The sequence below is a fragment of the Hemiscyllium ocellatum genome, chromosome 1, assembly GCF_020745735.1.
Source record: "Hemiscyllium ocellatum isolate sHemOce1 chromosome 1, sHemOce1.pat.X.cur, whole genome shotgun sequence".
Taxonomy (NCBI): domain Eukaryota; kingdom Metazoa; phylum Chordata; class Chondrichthyes; order Orectolobiformes; family Hemiscylliidae; genus Hemiscyllium; species Hemiscyllium ocellatum.
Window position 1 is genome coordinate 84,017,335 of NC_083401.1, and position 18,325 is coordinate 84,035,659.

At 39.4% G+C, this 18,325-nt stretch overlaps 1 protein-coding gene across 4 annotated transcripts in view; it reads right to left on the minus strand.

Moving 5' to 3' along the window:
- Window positions 1–18,325, minus strand: part of adamts6 (ADAM metallopeptidase with thrombospondin type 1 motif, 6) — a 326,411-nt gene that overhangs the window by 15,220 nt on the left and 292,866 nt on the right. For 3 of the 4 annotated variants that reach the window (XM_060823800.1, XM_060823780.1, XM_060823790.1), the window contains 3 exons: window positions 12,218–12,356; window positions 10,427–10,556; window positions 5,790–5,994 (listed from right to left, as the gene is read on the minus strand). In XM_060823800.1, coding sequence (XP_060679783.1) covers window positions 5,790–5,994; window positions 10,427–10,556; window positions 12,218–12,356 — 474 coding nt within the window. Of the gene's footprint in view, window positions 1–5,789; window positions 5,995–10,426; window positions 10,557–12,217; window positions 12,357–18,325 lie in introns of those variants that run through there. The other variant, XM_060823810.1, reaches the window with a different exon arrangement.

Below are 18,325 nucleotides of genomic sequence, written 5' to 3' on the forward strand. Positions count from 1 at the left end.
CTGAAACTACTGCAACATAACTTGCAATTTTGTATGTATTAATAAAAACCTTTATAACATGGCTACATCTATAGTTAGAGAGGTATTGGCACAAGGTGGCACTGGTGATAGCAATTATTTAAAGCGACTAATACTATTTGGGTGGACATCTCAGTGGCCAGAAGATTTATTTAAAGTTTCAAGAAAACTAAAGTTTGTGCAAAAGCACAGTTAGCAGATGTATGACATTATGGATTTCAAATATTAAATTCTCATCCATAGTTAAGTTAATTTCAAAGTCAAAAGTGATGGTGTAGGCATTCAGGTACTTTCAACTTGACCCCAGACCAACCTTGCTGAATAGTAACATATGGTTGCTTTAAAAGTGAATCATCTATTGCAGGATGCTTAAGTTGCTGCTGGAGTGAATCTTCAATTGATTCGAGTTGACCAATTTCTAACAGGCTATGTGTAAATTCAAGGATATTAATGACTAGCAGATTTAATTTACTCAATTTGGCAGGGACGTCTCTTAGACTCTAACTACAGGCAAGAAATAAAGATGGTGAAAGTGGGTACTGCAGATGCTGGAGATTAGAGTCAAGATTAGAGTCATGCTGGAAAAGCACAGCAGGTCAGGCAGCATCTGAGGAGCAGGAAAATCGAAGTTTCGGGCAAAAGTCCTTCATCGGGAATGAATGTCAGAAATAAAGTTACCAATGTTAATTTTATTTGAATGTTGGAAAATGATAAAGAGATTGTCAGAGGAAAGGATCAAGTGTTCAAATCAAATTAAAAAAACTAAGAATATCAAAAAAATGGCTCGCGATTGCAAAGGGACAAAACTAAAGGCTCCATATCTGAATGTATGTAACATTTGAAACAAAGCAGATGAACTCAAAGCACAAGTAGAAATAAATAAGTATGATCTGATCATCAAATGACGTATATTGGGACCTGAACACTGACGGTTACAGGACAGTTAGAAAGGACGGGAAACTTGGAAAAGATGGAAAGGTTTATCTGCTGATGATAGCATTAGCACAATAGAAAGGGATGACCAAATTTCAGAAAACCAGGATGCAGAAGTGGTTTGGGCAGAGATGAGAAATATAAAGGCACAAAATCACTTGTGGGCACGGTGTACAGGCCCCCTGACAATAAACACAGGATATGATGGACTATAAAGAAAGAAATATGGAGCTTGTCAGGAAGATATTCATAGGGGATAATTACAGGAGATTTTAATTGACACATAGATTCGAAAAAATTAGGTGGGCATGTTAGCCTAGGAGAAAAATGCATAGATACTTTCTTAGGACAGCATGTTCTAAGCCAACCAGGAGCAAGTGAAAATAGATCTGATATTGTGTTATGCGATAGGATTAATTAATGACCTTTTAATTAAGCCACCACAAAGTAGCAATGTCCATAATATGATTGAATTTTACAGTTAATGTTGGAAAGAAGAAAGGATCCTAGACTAGTGTTTTAAACTTTAATAAGGACAAATATGAAGGTATGAATGCAGATTTGGCTAAAGTGAACTGGCAAATTAGGTTAAGGAATTAATCAATGGAGTTGCTCATGCTGATATGAAAGGCATATTTCTGAATACATAGAATAGATGCATTTCAAACAAGAACATTATCTGGCTGACACCAATTTAGATTAGATTAGATTACTTACAGTGTGGAAACAGGCCCTTCGGCCCAACAAGTCCACACCGACCCGCCGAAGCGCAACCCACCCATACTCCTACATTTACCCCTTAACTAACACTACGGGCAATTTAGCATGGCCAATTCACCTGACCCGCACATCTTTGGACTGTGGGAGGAAACCAGAGCACCCGGAGGAAACCCACGCAGACACGGGGAGAACGTGCAAACTCCACACAGTCGCCTGAGTCGGGAATTGAACCCGGGTCTCTGGTGCTGTGAGGCAGCAGTGCTAACCACTGTGCCACCGTGCCGCCCTAATTGTTACAGTTAACCTGAGAATGTAACTTTTAAAAAAAGTTTTGTGACTTACACATGAAAGAAGTGAAACTATCATGGTATTCGAACAGATGAAAGACTCAACAAACAATCAAGGTATTTTTCAATATATAATTTCAGTTACATCACACTGTAAACTTTTACTATAAATTCTGCGTCTTACAATTGTGCACTCCATCTGATGAAGGAGCAGTGCTCCGAAAGCTAGTGCTTCCAATTAAACCTGTTGGACTATAACCTGATGTTGTGTGATTTTTAACAATATTAGAGGGCACTGCTAGACTGGTAAAAGACTACTTCATATCTGCCTTTACTCAGGGGAAGGATGGATGCAAGCACAGAATTTGAGAAGATGGACAATGAAGTTCTTGAACAGACTGAAATAAGAAGCAAGGAGGTATTGGAAGTTTTGGTGTATTTAAAAGTGGACAAATCCCAAGTCCAGATGAGTTGTATCCCAGGCTGCTGTGGGACTCAAGGATTTTTAAATGTTTTTTGGCCAAGGGGAGGAGCCAAAGGACTGGAGGACAGCTAATGTGGTTCAACTTCACAAGAAAGGTGGTACACCTAGACCACAGAACGATAGACCAGTGAATCCAATACCAGTGGTAGGGAAACAATTGTTGAAAATAGCAAAGTAGAAAATTAATCTTCATTTAGAGAGGCAAGGTTTGATCAAGGATAGTCAGCATAGCTTTGTCAGAGGAAAGTCATGACTAACAAATCTGGTAGAATTCTTCAAGGAGGTGACCAATGTTGGATGAGGTGGTTGATGAAGTTTATATGGATTTCAGCAAAGCCTTTGACAAGGTCCCACATGGGAAACTGATAAAGAAGGTAAAAGCACAGGGGATCCAGGATAACTTGGCAAGATGCAGCCAAAATTGGCTTGGTGACAGGAGATAGAGGATAGCTGAAGAAGGCCATTTGTGTGACTGGAGCCTGGTGTGCAGTGGTGTACCATAGTGATCAGTGTTGGGTCCCTTATTGTTTATGATATTCACAAACAATGTAGATGAGAAAGTGGAGGCCATGATAAATACGTTTGCAGATGACATAAAGATTGGCCGGGTAGTTGACAGTGAGGATGAAGGTGTTAAGTTACAAAAAGATATAAACAAATTGGTCAGATGGGCAAATCAGTGCAGATGGAACTTAACCTTGATAAATGTGAAGTAATGCACTTTGGAAGAAGGAACAAGACAAGGCACTATTCAATGATTAGCAAGACATTTAGATGTTTAGAGTGACACAGGGATCTTAGAGTGCTTGTCACCCCTCCTCCTCCAAATTTCTCTCCAACCCCAAGATGTCTTTAACCAAAGCACAGCCTTTAGGATTCATGTTCACAGCTGCCCAGAACAGTATCTATCCCCCTACGTATACTGTCCCTTTCCACAACTACATTTTTATTTCCTCCCTTAACTTGAATGGCTCCCTGCACCACAACGTCTGTTTGCTCATCTTCCCTGCAATCCATACCTTTGTCCGCACAAGTTGCAAGACCCTCCTAATGATTGGACAACTGTAGAGGCCAAGGCTCTTCAAATGCTATCCCCTATGTCCCAAAACCCAACTCACCTCTTGACCCTGATCAAAGATTGAATTTGAATTATCTAGTGTGACAGATGTGACTGCCTTTTGGAGCTGTGCTCAGGTAACTTGCCCTCTCCCTGCTGTGCTGCAACTTCTATAGCTTGGACTCCCCACAAATTTCATAACTTTGAAAAGTCACAAGGTGCAAGTTGATAGCTCATTGCACCTCAGCAATCATCATCATCATTGAAGTTATGCAAATGAACCACCAGTGACGCTGAGATTTAGGACTTTTTTGAAACACGGGCCCTTGGTGCTTGTCTAAGCTCTCAAAAAATGGAAACAATTGCAACAAATGAAAGCCAAGATGCAATGTAAGACACACAGTAGTTGTAAGAGGGTAGCATTTGAGTCATAGTGTTGGGATTCTTCATGTGTCCCATCAGGAGATTCCTTTCTCTACCTCTACATCTGTCTCTCTGTCTCTCTCCTGTGCGGGAGATCTGGCAAGCAGCAAAACCCTGGTAGACAAGCAGGAAGCTGACCTCTGCAGTTGACTCTTAGCAGCAAATTACTGGCAGAACCAGTGGTAACTTCTGAATTTATATCAGAAATAAAATGTACTGTTTATTTTAATTCATAGCTAAGGGTAATCTTAAAAAAATGTGTCAATGTAAGAAGCCGAATAATAATTAAGCATGATGAGATCTAAGCGAAACACCATTCAGCCAAATAAACTCTAACTTCAAATTCTCTGAGTGCATATTTAGAATAAAAACAACATGTTAATATTTAATCAGCCATTTTCACAACTTTCACAACCAAATTCAGGAATGCTGACATGTAGTAAGTATTGCATTGCAGAAAAGTGTCTTAAAAATAATTTAAGTATCAGCCAGGCTCCCATGCTAATCAGAAAAACACATCATGGATCACAGCATTGACCATTCCAAAAGCCATCTGAATCCAGTTATAACTGAAAAGACCATTAACATGGTTGACTGGAAGACATGTTCAATCACATCTGTTTAGTAAGAGTCATTTACATTGAGAAATGTAATATCTTTTGAAAAATGTACAATGTTTTGTGAAGTTGAAAATTTCTGATCCCTATGAATGGGATCTCTTCTGCACCAGAAATTGAACAGACTGACCTATGGGTCGGATGGGACACCTGTTAGGGGGAAAACAGCAAGTGACATCAATGGCCAATCCTGAAGCCCAGGTCCAGTAGGTAGACTTCTGGCTTCTTCTGCTAGGCAGCTATACACCTAGTATGTCAGAGGTATCATCCTGGTATATCAGAGGCATCATTCCAATACATAGTTTATTGGGGAGTCATCACTCTTGGACATATAAAGAGGAATCATTACTACTGGATATAGCATTATTCAAGAAATCCTATGAGTTATTTTGACATAACCTAAAAGATGCAAAATGAAAGAAATGCCTATCACCCCTCCTTTGCCCAATGAAACTCTGGCAGAGAGAAAATAGGGCAGAGATCCAATGTTGCTCCCAAATTCTGCTCATTCAAGTTAAGGGAGGAAATAAGCCAGCCACCCCCAGCTCAGCCCTGCCTTCCTCAATAATGCCATCAGTAGGCACGGAACCAGAAGAAAATTCAACATTCATCTATTGGAAGTAGTTTCTGATATCTATCTCACTACTAAACATTTCCTGCTGAGAGTCGACAATTCACTTTGTTCTCTGGCATTGCTCTGTCGAAGTAAGTGAAATGTTTGGGCCCAAGTGAAGGGTTTTACATTATAACCAGTATCCCACATTTTGATAAACCAATAAAGAGAAACTCCTGTCTTTTGTTGTGCCTGTGAAGCGATACGCAAAAAAATATGCATTTTGCTTGCTCAAAACAATTTTTTTGTAAATAACTGGCAAGTATAAAGGAAAATGCACAAATAAGAGCTGCACGTTAAAAGTCTGTAAATGTTATTATGTATCTTCAAGCCATGAAAGTAAGCCCCTAACATTTGGATAATTGATGCAAAATATCAGATGACCGTAAGCTTTTTAGCTGTAGAACCTTTACTCGTAAATTGTTCTTTTCAGCAAGCACCCTACAGAGAATGTTCAGAGTCTAACATAAGCACACGCGAGACTCATTACTCAGCAATAATACCAAAATTATATTTCTCATTCTTTTTATTTTAAGTTGACAGGGATTGCTACTTAAAGTGAATGTAGTTAAATCACAACATGTTTGAACAAAGTAAACATAAATACAAAAGTAAAGAAGCATTCTGTTGTCTGTACCTCTGACCAATCGAGTGCAACCCATTGTGGTGGGCAGGACTGGTTGTTACAGGGTTCTTTCTCAATAGGCCTGTGTGTTAGACAGTGGCTGTCATCTAGGGTTTCTTCCTCAGAGGGACCAATTTTCCTAATGCACAATACAGTTCGTATGCGCATTCCGCCATCGCAAGTTTTGCTGCATTCAGACCAATCACCAATAAACCATCTGAAAGTAAAAGAAAATAAGCTTAAAATCATACAGTACTGGCATTGAGTCAGATCACTATGTCACTACCAACTCTGTGAAAGAGCTGTTCAATTAGTCCCATTTCCCTGCTCTTCAATTTTCTATTTATCCAAATCCCTGCATAAAGTTTCAATTTATTGAATCTGCAAAAAAATGGTAAAACTGTTCTCTGTAACTACAGAGAAATCTGGAAACATTCATATAAAAAATTAATATTAGCAAGATTTGAAGAGCCTGCATAAATGTTTTTTGCTCTTTTTGGTGGCGGGAAGAACTAACATTATTTCAATTGTTTGGGAATTAAGACGACACTTATGCAAGAACTCTTGGGTAACCAAGTCAAAAGTCTTTCTACATTCTAATTGTGTGGCCACTTCTGACAAAGATCACAACTTCCCCTTCTCAGACTTGCTGAATACTGTTTACTAGGTTGTTACTGTAATGATGACCTCCAAGTTAGCTCTTGATATTAAATTTCACTTGTTTACTTGGCATTGAGGCAAGACTAACCCATCTATAGTTTATTGCATTAGCATTTCAACCACTTTTGAACACTGGCACCATTTTATCCTGTTTCCAAGCTCCTAGTACTTTCTCAGTGTTTAAATCTCTAGTGATCAGTATGATTCACAAAGCATTTCTCTTACTACTCTGGAATAAATAATATATATATATATATAAAATGGGTTTAATTTGTTTCAGCCCTCTTTAATTTGTTGGAACTTCTATCGCACTGACATTGAAGTCATTCATTCTGTTTTGGTTCCTGCCGCTTGAGGGGGTATTCTACTTCTGTGAAGACCTGGAGGAATCTATCAGATGCACATCCTTGAATTTAGCTCCATTTCCTTCTTCTGGAGTTCTTCTCAATTCTCTGACTGCCTTCTTATTGAAACATGAAAGACAATCTTCATGTTACACTATAGTCTGCTGTTCTATTTTCCTTCATGTCTCTGGCTTACTCCTCTGATCACTGTTTTTAAAATATTTCTCTAAGCTCCTATGTTCATTCCAGTCAGTTCTTTCCTCTGTATTATTTATACAGGTTCCCCTTCCTCTTTATTTTGCTTCTGATTTGGGTCATGCTTGTTTAGTCTAAGCTTGCTGACCTTAAGCATGCATTTATCCCGCGTGTTCAGCAGTATGTATATTCCACTTATCTGCAGAAACGTTATGGAACAAGCCCTGTCAATCAATTTGCTTAAGCAGTTTCCTCATTGCTTTTAGAATAGCTATTTTACAATTAAATACCTTGTGTCTAGCCCTTTGTGTTTCTTAATCTCAGATTACAATGAACTTGGTACTTATGTGGTCACAATTCCCTGACGACAGCATAGATTCCTTTTGATGTATGTTACTTACCATATCATTACAAAGTCAAAATGTGTACTGCCTCTTACAGCTGTCTTCAAACACTTGGTCTTGAAGAACTCATGTAACTCAGACTCTAAATGTTTGGGTGTTTCCAAAGTATTGAAATCATCCAGTAAAATAACTTTCCTGTTTATATGCACACATCTTATCTCTTAATAAGCTGTCTTCCATCTTTTTCTGACCTACTGATTTAGCATATTTTGTCTTTGACATCAAAGCTACCCAATCAAAGGAATTCATTTTGTAACTTTTCAACTCCCATAGGACCAACTTCATTAACCTCCCATGAATCTCTGACATATAGGACTGCACTACCCCCTTTCCTGTCTGCTAAGTCTTTTCTGACACTGTATACTCATGTATGTTGTATTCATTACAATCCTCAAGGGTCAACCATGTTTCTGATATTCTTATCACATTGTGTTCCTTATAGCTACAACAGCTTCCAGTTTCAGCTGCTCATATCCAATGCTTCTAGTTTTTATGCATATATATTTTAATTATAGATTTGCTTCCTATCTTGGCCCTGTGTCCATCTGGTCCTGGAATCTGGCTCCTGTCTGTCTCTAAGTCTGCATGCCCATACGTGCACATTTGACTACCTTCTACTTTGTGATCAGTCTTGTCTGCGATGAATTTCCTCTCTGCCCTCCCCCCTGACTATCTGGTTTAAATTATTCCCACTAGCTGTCTCTTATATTCCTTGAAAGTCTCATATTCCTACTTTATTTAGATGCAAGCTCTCGTACCAGTCCTAATGTGCCTGAATTATTCTGTTACTTATAAAAGTTATATTTTTACATCACTTTCTTACAAGTCTCAAATTCCTAAGTGAACCCTTTTCTTTACCAGATACCAAAGAGTACCAAAGAATATGACTTTGCATTTGTTTTATGTGTTCTAAATAACTCCCCATGTGATTTTAAGGCCTGTAAATTATTTCTCCTTATTTGCTCACTGCCAAATGAATTACCACCACTTGATCTCTTCCTGTCCACTTCTGTTTGTTCATCTAACTTCTCTCCAATTGTATTAGCTCCAGTTATAAAAACTAACAGATTAGTCACATTCCTGAATAGAAAGTTCCTGCACCAGATAAAACTTAAAGCTGATTCCAGAATGTGTAACCCTCACAGTGAGACATCCCTCTATTTGAGGTATTCAAGTGTTCCCAAACTGCAATTTATCGTGATTACATAGCACTTTTAAAGGAGTAACACATTTCGGATTGCTTCGTCAGAATGTAACCAGTTAAAATTTGAAAGGAATTCTATTAAAAAATATCAAGATAGCCAAAACTTTGGATCAAGAAATGGGCTTCAAAGAGCAGTGAGTTGGAGATGCCAAGAGCTTTATAGAAGAAAACTTGGAGCTTATGAAATAGGCAGCTGAAAGTATGATCACCATTAGAAATAAAAGGCATTTCAGATCTGTGATTCATACCTCATTTATTTATGTATTCATGGGTGCCACTGGGTGAGCCAGCATTTATTGCCCATCCCTAGTTGCCTGAGAAGGCAGTGATGAGCTTTCCTTTTAAAACCTTGACAGCCACAGGTAGAACCCATTATGCTGTTTGCAGAAGGAGTTCCATGATGTCAATGTTTCCAAAAAATCACAACATATTTCAAGGTGGTGTGTGTTGCTTTGAGATTAACTTGAGATAGTCTGTTGCTTGAATAAAGGGGATGGAGGGCTGTTTGATATCATAGAGGAGAAAGTGAGGTCTGCAGATGCTGGAGATCAGAGTTGAAAATGTGTTGCTGGAAAAGCGCAGTAGGTCAGGCAGCATCCAAGGAACAGGAAATTCCGACGTTTCGGAAGGGCTTATGCCCGAAACGCCGAATTACCTGTTTCGTGTTTGATATCATAGTTCCACAGATCTTGTTAGTTATGCTACTGATATGAGCCTGGAATAATGTCAAAGAACATTGGATGTCATTATTGTTGTAGAGGGTAATGAATATGAAAAGGTTATTTGATGAGCTAAACTGAAGCTCCACTCGATAGAGTGGGTGGCATGGTGGCACAGTGGTTAGCACTGCTGCCTCACAGCACCAGAGACCTGGGTTCAATTCCCGCCTCAGGTGACTCTCTGTGTGGAGTTTGCACATTCTCCCCGTGTCTGTGTGGGTTTCGTCCGGGTGCTCTGGTTTCCTCCCACAGTCCAAAGATGTGCGGGTCAGGTGAATTGGCCATGCTAAAATGCCCCTAGTATTAGGTGAAGGGATAAATGTAGGAGAATGGGTCTGGGTGGGTTACGCTTCGGCGGGTCGGTGTGGACTTGTTGGGACGAAGGGCCTGTTTCCACACTGTAAGTAATCTAATCTAATAGTGGTGGTATTCCCATGTATCTGCTGCCCTTATTGTTATAGATGGTTCAGGCTGTGGTGAATTTCTGCAGTGTATGTTACAGATGCTGCATTTTGCTGCTACTATGGAGGGAATGGATGCATGTGGATGTGGTGCCAATCAAGCTGGCTGCTTGGTCCTGAATGATGTCAAGATCTTGAATATTGTTGTACTCATCCAGGCGAGTGGGGAGTATTCGATCATACTCCTGACTTGCATCCTTTAGATCATGAACAACCTTTAGAGAGTCAGGAAGTGCATTATTTGCTGCAAGATTCTGATTCCCTGACCTGAGCTAATGCTTAGAGGGCATGGGTTCAAATCCCACTACAGCAACTGGTAGAACATCAACTAAATTAATAATTCTTGAATTGAAACCTAGTGAAACGATTATCAATTGCCATAAAGATTTATTAATGTCCTCCAGGCTACGATATCTGCTGTCTTTATCTGGTCTGACTTACTATGTGACTTCAGGCCCATACCAATGTGGTTGACTCTTACCTGCCCATTGAAATGGCCGAGCAAACCATTCCACTCAAGGCCAATTCGGGTTCAGCAAGAAATGTTACTGCCAACATCCACATTCCAGAAAATATATATATTTTTTAATTTATTTCAGAGGGAAACACTGTTATTGCTTCTAAAGTGGACGAAGTTAAACAGAAAAGATTTGCAAACTTACTCTGGTGGACATGGCTCAGTGTTGCAAGCCCTCTGAGTTTCTGGTGGCTTACTCTCAGGGTCACAATAACTATTCTGAACAATCGAATTGTCATCTAATCTTTTACAAACTACTTCTTGTTTCTGCACACCTGTAAAATAAAAAAAAGTTTTTTAAAAATTCTTTTTATCAAACCAAACGTATTTTTTAAATGATAATTTTTATTTGTAATCATAAAGTCATACAGCATGGAAGCAGGACCTTCGACCCAACTTATCAAGGCTGACCAGGTTTTCTAAAATGAACTGGTTCCATTTCCCTGTGTTTGGCCCATATCCCTCCAATCCCATGTACCTGTCAAAATGCCTTTTAAATGCTGTAATTGTATCCGCCTCTACAACTTCCTCTGGCAGCTCATTCCAAATATGTACCAAACTTTTGTGTAAAAGCTGCCCCTCAGGTCCCTTTTCAATCTTATTGTGGGAAACAGGGGAAGAAATTATAGGGCCTCTATTTGTATCATGAATAGCCTTGGGTGGTGGCAGCAGACTAGAGTGTGCCATTATTTAAGAAAGGCTGAAGAAAAGCAAGGGCACTACAGATTGGTTAGCCTAACGTCAGTGGGTGCGTGGCATGGAGGGGAACTTGAAGGTGGTGGTGCTCCCATGTAATAGGGAGAGACTGAATAGGTTGGGGCTGTTTTCCCTGGAGCATCGGAGGCTGGGGGTTGGCCTTATAGATGTTTTTAAATTAATGAGGGGTGGCATGGATAGGGTAAATAGACAACGTCTTTTCCCTGGAGTAGGGGAGTCCAGAACTAGAGGGCATAAATTTAGGGGGGAAAAATTTAAAAGGAACCTAAGAGACAAACTTTTTCATGCAAAGGGTGGTGCATGAATGGAACAAGCTGCCAGAGGAAGTGGTGGCTCGCACAATTACAACATTTCAAAGGCATCTGGATGGGTACACAAATAGGAAGAGTTGAGAGGGATATGGGCCAAACTGCTGGCAACTGGTACTAGATTAGTTTAGGATATCTGGTCAGCATGGATGAGTTGGATCAAAGCATCTGTTTCTGTGCTGTACATCTCTATGACTCTATGACTGGCTCATTCCCTAGTATTAGGTCTAGCACTCCCCCATCTCTAGTAGGAATATCTAGTCGGACTATCCAGTTGATATTAGCACTGTTGAAATCCCCTTCAACTATAACCCTATTTCTCTCCACCTTTCTGTGATTTGTCTACATACCCAACTCTAGAAGTGTAGACAAGTCCCCCTGACGTTTTGGGGGCCTGTAGTATAATCCCAGCAAAGGAATTGCCCTTTCTTTGTTTCTAAGCTCTACCCAGATGGCCTTCTTGGATATCTTACCTCATTACAGTACTGATTATTCTCTTTATCAATTCTGCACATCTCCGTGATGAAACTTCCTTTTGAAGTATTTTACCAAATTAAACTGGTGAGATCTAGTGCTCAAGTAATAAAACAAACTAGTTAGCCATGAACTGGAGTAAAAGCAGAGGAGTGGGACTAATTGGGTAGGTCTTTCAAAGAGTCAGCACAAACCACATGGGCCAACTGGTCTCCTTTTATGCCGAGAGATTCGATGAATGTAATTGTAGGAAATACTGTGAAATACATAGTAATCATATTAAAGTACATTTTGCAGATGAATTGTGACAGCTGTTTTGAATCTACCCTGGAAAGGTTAAAGAGAAACACAGATACCCTTACATATTGCACAAAGATCATTCAACTGCATTGAGATCAGTACTTATCAATAATTCTGCAGTATTCATGTGATTCTACCTCCTGCACAGGTAGCTGAGCATTCTGACCAGGATAAATGATGCCAGGCAAATCCCACTTCTGTATCACCGCTACCAGTGCGAGTAATTGGAACATTAAACTTGTACCGAATTCCTTGGTTTGGTTCTTGTAGAAGCACCTATTATGAAATAAAACATATCAGACTTGAGTCTAGAAACTTTCTTACAAGTTTTAAATGGACATAATGCCACTCATTGTAACTTTTAATGTTAAACCAACTCTATTCATCTTATAACTTTTTATCATTAGTGACTATTGTTCTAATCAAATTGAGGGATGTTAGTGTCACAGAGTGAATACTCTTCTACGGTTGCAATTTTATTTCAGCATTTAATTTTCTGTTATGAGTGAACTAGATTTGCTCAGAATTTTTGGCAAACTTGTTAATGTCTGGTCAATTGGACTGTATTTGCTAATGCCAAGGCTAAGAGCAATGAGTGCTCAGTACTCACTGTATGATGTTACATATATGATTTTAGTTTGGATATTGAACATGAGGCATGTGGGTTTTGGTCTGTATGTATAAGGGGAGTGAATGTTTAACTTGTCGCTATTGCTGCAGCCATGATTTTTTCAAACCACTTTGACAGAAGGAATTCCTACAGTGAAGATGGAAATTGGTTTGCACTAGGGGAGTTTAATGAATGGATAGAGTAAACATGGAGGATCATAAACTTCAACTTAGAATGATTAGGAATCTTGTTTTGCAGGGGAAAAAAAAAACCCATAGCTTGGAACACTTTTGTGCTTAGTTTGTAGAGGCCCTGGTGGTAGTTAGATGTGTGAAATGGGTTCTCCTGAAGAAAAAAGCAAGTTTAGAAATGTCTGGAATAGGTTACCTCAATGTAAGGTTTTAGTTTGGAAGTTCTCAACCAGAACTGTTTTGCTAGAACCCTGAAGGGACTTTTCAAAGCTGAGAAATTGTAAACTTGGAGGTGTGACAAATCAAGAAAGAGGCTACCAAATTCTCAAGACTGAGACTTGAAAGAAACAGTTAAGTCAAACTACAGATGTGATAAAAAATAGAATTCTGTCTGATGTTCGAGTACAAAAATATGATGATGTTTGGATAGATGGGATAGTATTTTTAGTTTGCTCTGAAAATTTTCAAATTATACATAAATAGCTTGGTTTATTCTATTTAACCTTCTTTCCTTTGGCATAAGAAACTTTTGTTTACTAAAAACTATTAAATGCTAAATGTGGCGCACTGTATGCTTATGTTTCAGTGAAAGATTGCCTCATTAAATGAAAAATAAACATAATAGGATCTACTCAGGCACATTTCAGATTGGAATCTGGTTTATCCAGTAGTAACATCAGTTGGGATCATAGCAATTGAGAACTCATCCAGGATTTGATTTCACTGGATTTAAGAAGGATTTATTTAAAAATTTTTTTTTCTTTTCGATATAATGGATATGTGCCGGTTCTGAACAGAGAATGTCTGCATTGTGATGAAGTTAATTGAATGGAATTTGAAGATGGCTTTGAAGGCTGCTAAGAATTTTCTGGAAGTAAAAGATAACAGTGGATTATTTAAAATGTTTGACAAAAGCTAATCAGAGAAAGTTAGCAGATAATTAGATGATGGAAGTAAAAGAAGGAGCTGGAAAGAATACAAAATTTCAAGTGATTATCTAACGTCTACAATTGAAAGGAAAAAGGAAACCTGAAATTGAGATGTCACAGCTGGAATTACCAGTAAAGTTAACAATTAAAAGCATTATAGTTGAAGACAAACAGAGGAAGATGGAAAGTGAGGAGAGAAAAGCAGAGAGTAATTAAAAAGCATATGGAGTTAAGAAAACTTGAAATGGAAAGGGAGGATAAAGAAAAACAGTGAAAGATTATCTCGTTAATTTTTTTTTAAATCACAAAATATGATCTATCAAGTCAGATTTCAGTCTGGGATCTAACTTGTCCAGTAATAACATTAATTGAGATTAATCACAAGTAAGTAGCGAGCAGCTGGAACACAAGGTATGGTCTGAGAAGAGTAAGACTGAGCAAATCATTAAACTCCTGCTACAAAAAAAAGTGTCTTGGTTTATATCTCATCAAATGGCTTGGAATCTATTAACACAATAAGCCCATTGTTGGACCAGGTTTTGTTTTATGTTGGCTCTATGTGGGTTTCTTTCTATTCATTCATGAGGTTTGGGTGTCACTGTTGAAGCCAGCTTTTACTGCCCATTCCTGATTCCTCTGGCAACTGGTGGTAAGCTGCTTTCTTGAACTGATGCAGTCAGTGGGGTGTAGGAGCACCCAGTGTGCTATTAGAAAGTTCCAGGAATTTGACTCAGCAAAACTGAAAGAACAGCAGTGTAGTTCCAAGTCAGAATACTAAGTAGCTTAGAAAGGAATGTATAAAATTATAAGGGGCTTGGACAAGGTGGAGAGATAGCAGGGTCAATAGCAAAGAGACATGATCTTAAGGTGAAGCGGCAGAGGTTTAGAGGGGATTCGAGGAAGAATATTTTAACCCAGAGGATGATGAAAATCTAGAATGCACTGTCTAGAAGGGTGGGGGATGTGGGAAACCCCACAACCTTTAAAAAGTACATGGATGGTGTCCCTATACATCTGCTGGCCTGGTCCTTCTAGGTGGGGGTGGTCATGGTTTAAAGTGTTGTCAATAGAGTATTGGTGAGTTACTGCAGTGCCTCTTGTACATGGCACACAGGGCTAACACTGAGGTTTGGTGGTGAAAGGATTGAATTATGAAGGTATGGAAGTGGATGGAATGCCAAAATTGTGGGATGCTTTGTCCTGGGTAGTGTCAAGCTTCTTGAATGTTGATGGAGCTGCACCCATCCAGGCAAGGTGGGAATATTCCATCACACTCCTGACTTATGCCTTGTAGATGGTGCACAGCCAATGGGGAGACAGTAGGAGAGTTACTCACTGCAGAATTTGTAATTTCTGACCTGCTTTTATTGCCACAGTATTTATATGGCTGATCCAATATAATTTATGGTCAATGACAAACATGAGGGAACTGATTGTGGATATTTCAGCAGTGGGTCAAGAGGCAATGGTTAAGATTTTCTTTTACTGGAGAAGGGCATCACGTGGTATAAATGTTACTTGCTATTAATCAGTTCAATGCTGAATGTTAAATAAAAACCAAAAGGACTGTGAATATTGTGAATCAGAAACAAAAACAGAAGTTGCTGTAAAAGCTCAGCAGGTCTGGCAGCATCTGATTTCTTGAGCTTTTCCAGCAACTTCTGTTTTTGTCGATGCTGAATGTTGTCTGGATTGTGCTGTGTATAGTGACAGACTGCTTCACAATTTAAGGAGTCATGAATAGGGCTCTGAGTTTAAACTGAGTTCTAAGGATTGTTGCAAAATGATAGACTGTTGTATCATCAGTTGCTTTCATTAAAAAAGTCAAGCTGTTTGTGTTGTGGAAAGTCCTGAACTGATCTATTGTCACAGAAAGGGATACAAGAAAGCAGAGAGCAAGTATAAATGGATCTTCTTCAAATCTGATAGATAATGGATATGGGATGCCACAGAAGCTGTGCTAGGACCTCAACTGTTTACAATTTATATAAATCACTTGGATGAGGGTTACGCCACTACTGGAGTACTGTTTGAAGTTCTGGTCGCCACACTATAGGAACAATGTGATTGCATTGGATGAGGTGAAAGGTGATTCAACAGGCTTGCCTAGGTTGGAGCATTTTAGCTATGAAGAGAGGCTGGATTGCTAATGTTTAAGAAGAAAGAGGGACAGAAGACAGGAAATTGATAGGCAGGTTAGCTTGACCTCGATCATTGGGAAGATTTTTAGAGTTGATTATTAAAGAGGAGGTTGTGGAGTACTTGGTAGCTTATGGTAATGAAATGTTGAGTCAGCACACCTTCGTCAAGGGGAGCTTATGCCTGACAGATCTTTGAGGAGGTAATGAGCACGTTAGACAAAGGAGAGCTGATGGATGTGATTCATTTAGATTTCCACAAGGTGTCACATAAGAGGCTGCTAAATAAGGTTACAGCCCATAGTGTTAAGACCAAGGTACCGGCATCGATTGAAGGTTGGTTGATTGGCAGAAGGCAAAAAGTAGGGAAAAAGGTATCCTTTTCAGGAATGACAACAGGTACTAGTGGATTTCTACTGTATACAGTGTTGGGACCACAACTTATATATTAATGATATGAACAAAGGAAATGAAAGCATTGTTGCAAAGTTTGCAGGTGACACAAAGATGGGGGGAGGGACTGGTGGTGTTAAGGAGGGGGGACACTACAGAAGGACTTAAACAGTCTAAGAGAGTGGGCAAAGCAGTAGCATTTGAAATATAATGTGGGAAAGTGTGAGGTAATGCAATTTGCCAGGAATAATAGAGACATAGACTATTTTCTAAATGAGGAAAGGCTTTGGAAATCTGAAGCACCAAGGGGCTTAAGAGTTCTAGTTCAGTTGGCAGTTAGAATGGCGGGGAATGTTTGCATTCATTTTAAGAGGATGACATTACAAGCGCAGGGATATACTACTAAAGTTGCATAAGGCTTTGGTCAGACTGCACTTGGAATATTTGAGCAGCTTCTGGCTCCCTATGTAAGGGGGGATGTGTTGGCATTGGAGTGGGCCCACAGCTAAAGGCTTTGTCATTATGAGGAGCGAGTGAGTTCTCTGCATCTGAACTCAATGGAGTTTAGAAGGTTGAGGAGGGATCTGATGGAAACTTCCAAAATACTGAGACGCCTGAGTCGAGTGGGCATGGAAAAGATATTTCCACTAGTAGGAGAGACTAGAACCAAAGACACAGTCTCAGAGTGAAGGCACGCCCGTTAGAACTGAGATGAGGAGAAAGCTCTTCGTGTAGAGGGTGGTTAATCTGTGCAACTCATTGCCAAAGAAGGTTTTGGAGGCCAAGTCATTTAGTGTATTTAAGGTAGAGATAGATAAATTCTTGATTGGTAAGGGGATCAAGGGTTATGGGGAAAAGGCAGGAGAATGGAGTTGAGAAACATATCAGCCATGACCAAATGGCGGAGCAGACTTGATGGGCTGAATGCTCCTATATTTTATGAGCTGAGAAGATTGAGGGTGAATCTGATTAGAATGTATGAATTCTGAGGGGCATGGACAGGATGAATAGAAAATAGCTGTTCCCTTTATTTGAAGGCTTAGTAACAAGACGGCATAGTTTTACAGTGAAGATGTCAGCAGAAATCTGGAATGCACTGCCAGGACAGCAGAAGGGATGGGAAGCCTCACAACCTTTAAAAATACCTGAAATGTTGAGTGTTGGATAGTGTGATTCATGTAGTTAGGCCAGTGCAGACTAGATGGTCTGAAGGTCATCTTCTGTGCTGTATGACACATGTTGATCAAAAACACTAGTTAAGCAGTACAAAAGGGTTTTGTAGCAAGAGTTGTTGGATAGTAGAAACAATGGATGGTGTTAAATACAGCAAACAGTGCAAAACTCTGGTGTAGCAGCCTAGTAATCACAATGGCATGGAAATAGAATCATATCCAAATTAGGGTGCAATCTCAAAGCAACATGTGAAACAACACAGTTCATGAGCGTCACAGCCTTGCAGCATAGTACTGATGAACTGTGGGTGATATTCATGGCCTCAAAGGCAGCTCATGTTGGAAGGAAGGTCAGCCAGATTTGCTGCCACAGATCGTAGCCAAAAGCCTCAAAAAAATCTGAGTGAGGTGGAGATGAAGTATTAATGCTGGCCACAGTTGCTCATTGGAGTGAAATTCCAATGTGCCATGACTCCATAATAAGGGCTGTGAATTTGGAAAACTACTGCTACTTTTTAAAATTGAAAAATAGAGATAGGGTGTTTCATAGCAACTTGCTGAAGTATTTATTACTAATATTGCACTAAATAATTTCATCTGGAAAGAATGCAGCCTTTCTTTATGCTAAAGGTTAACTGAAGTTTCACAAGTCTGCTGCTACAGCTCACATCTATGAGAAACCATGGTCAAAGCCAGCTGCAAGGAAAGGAATAGACCTTCTAGCAGCTATTAAAGCTAAGCTCGAACTGAGTGCTAGGTTCCACTTTGGGTTCCAATGAAGGTAATTCCACAGCAGATTTAACATTTAAGAG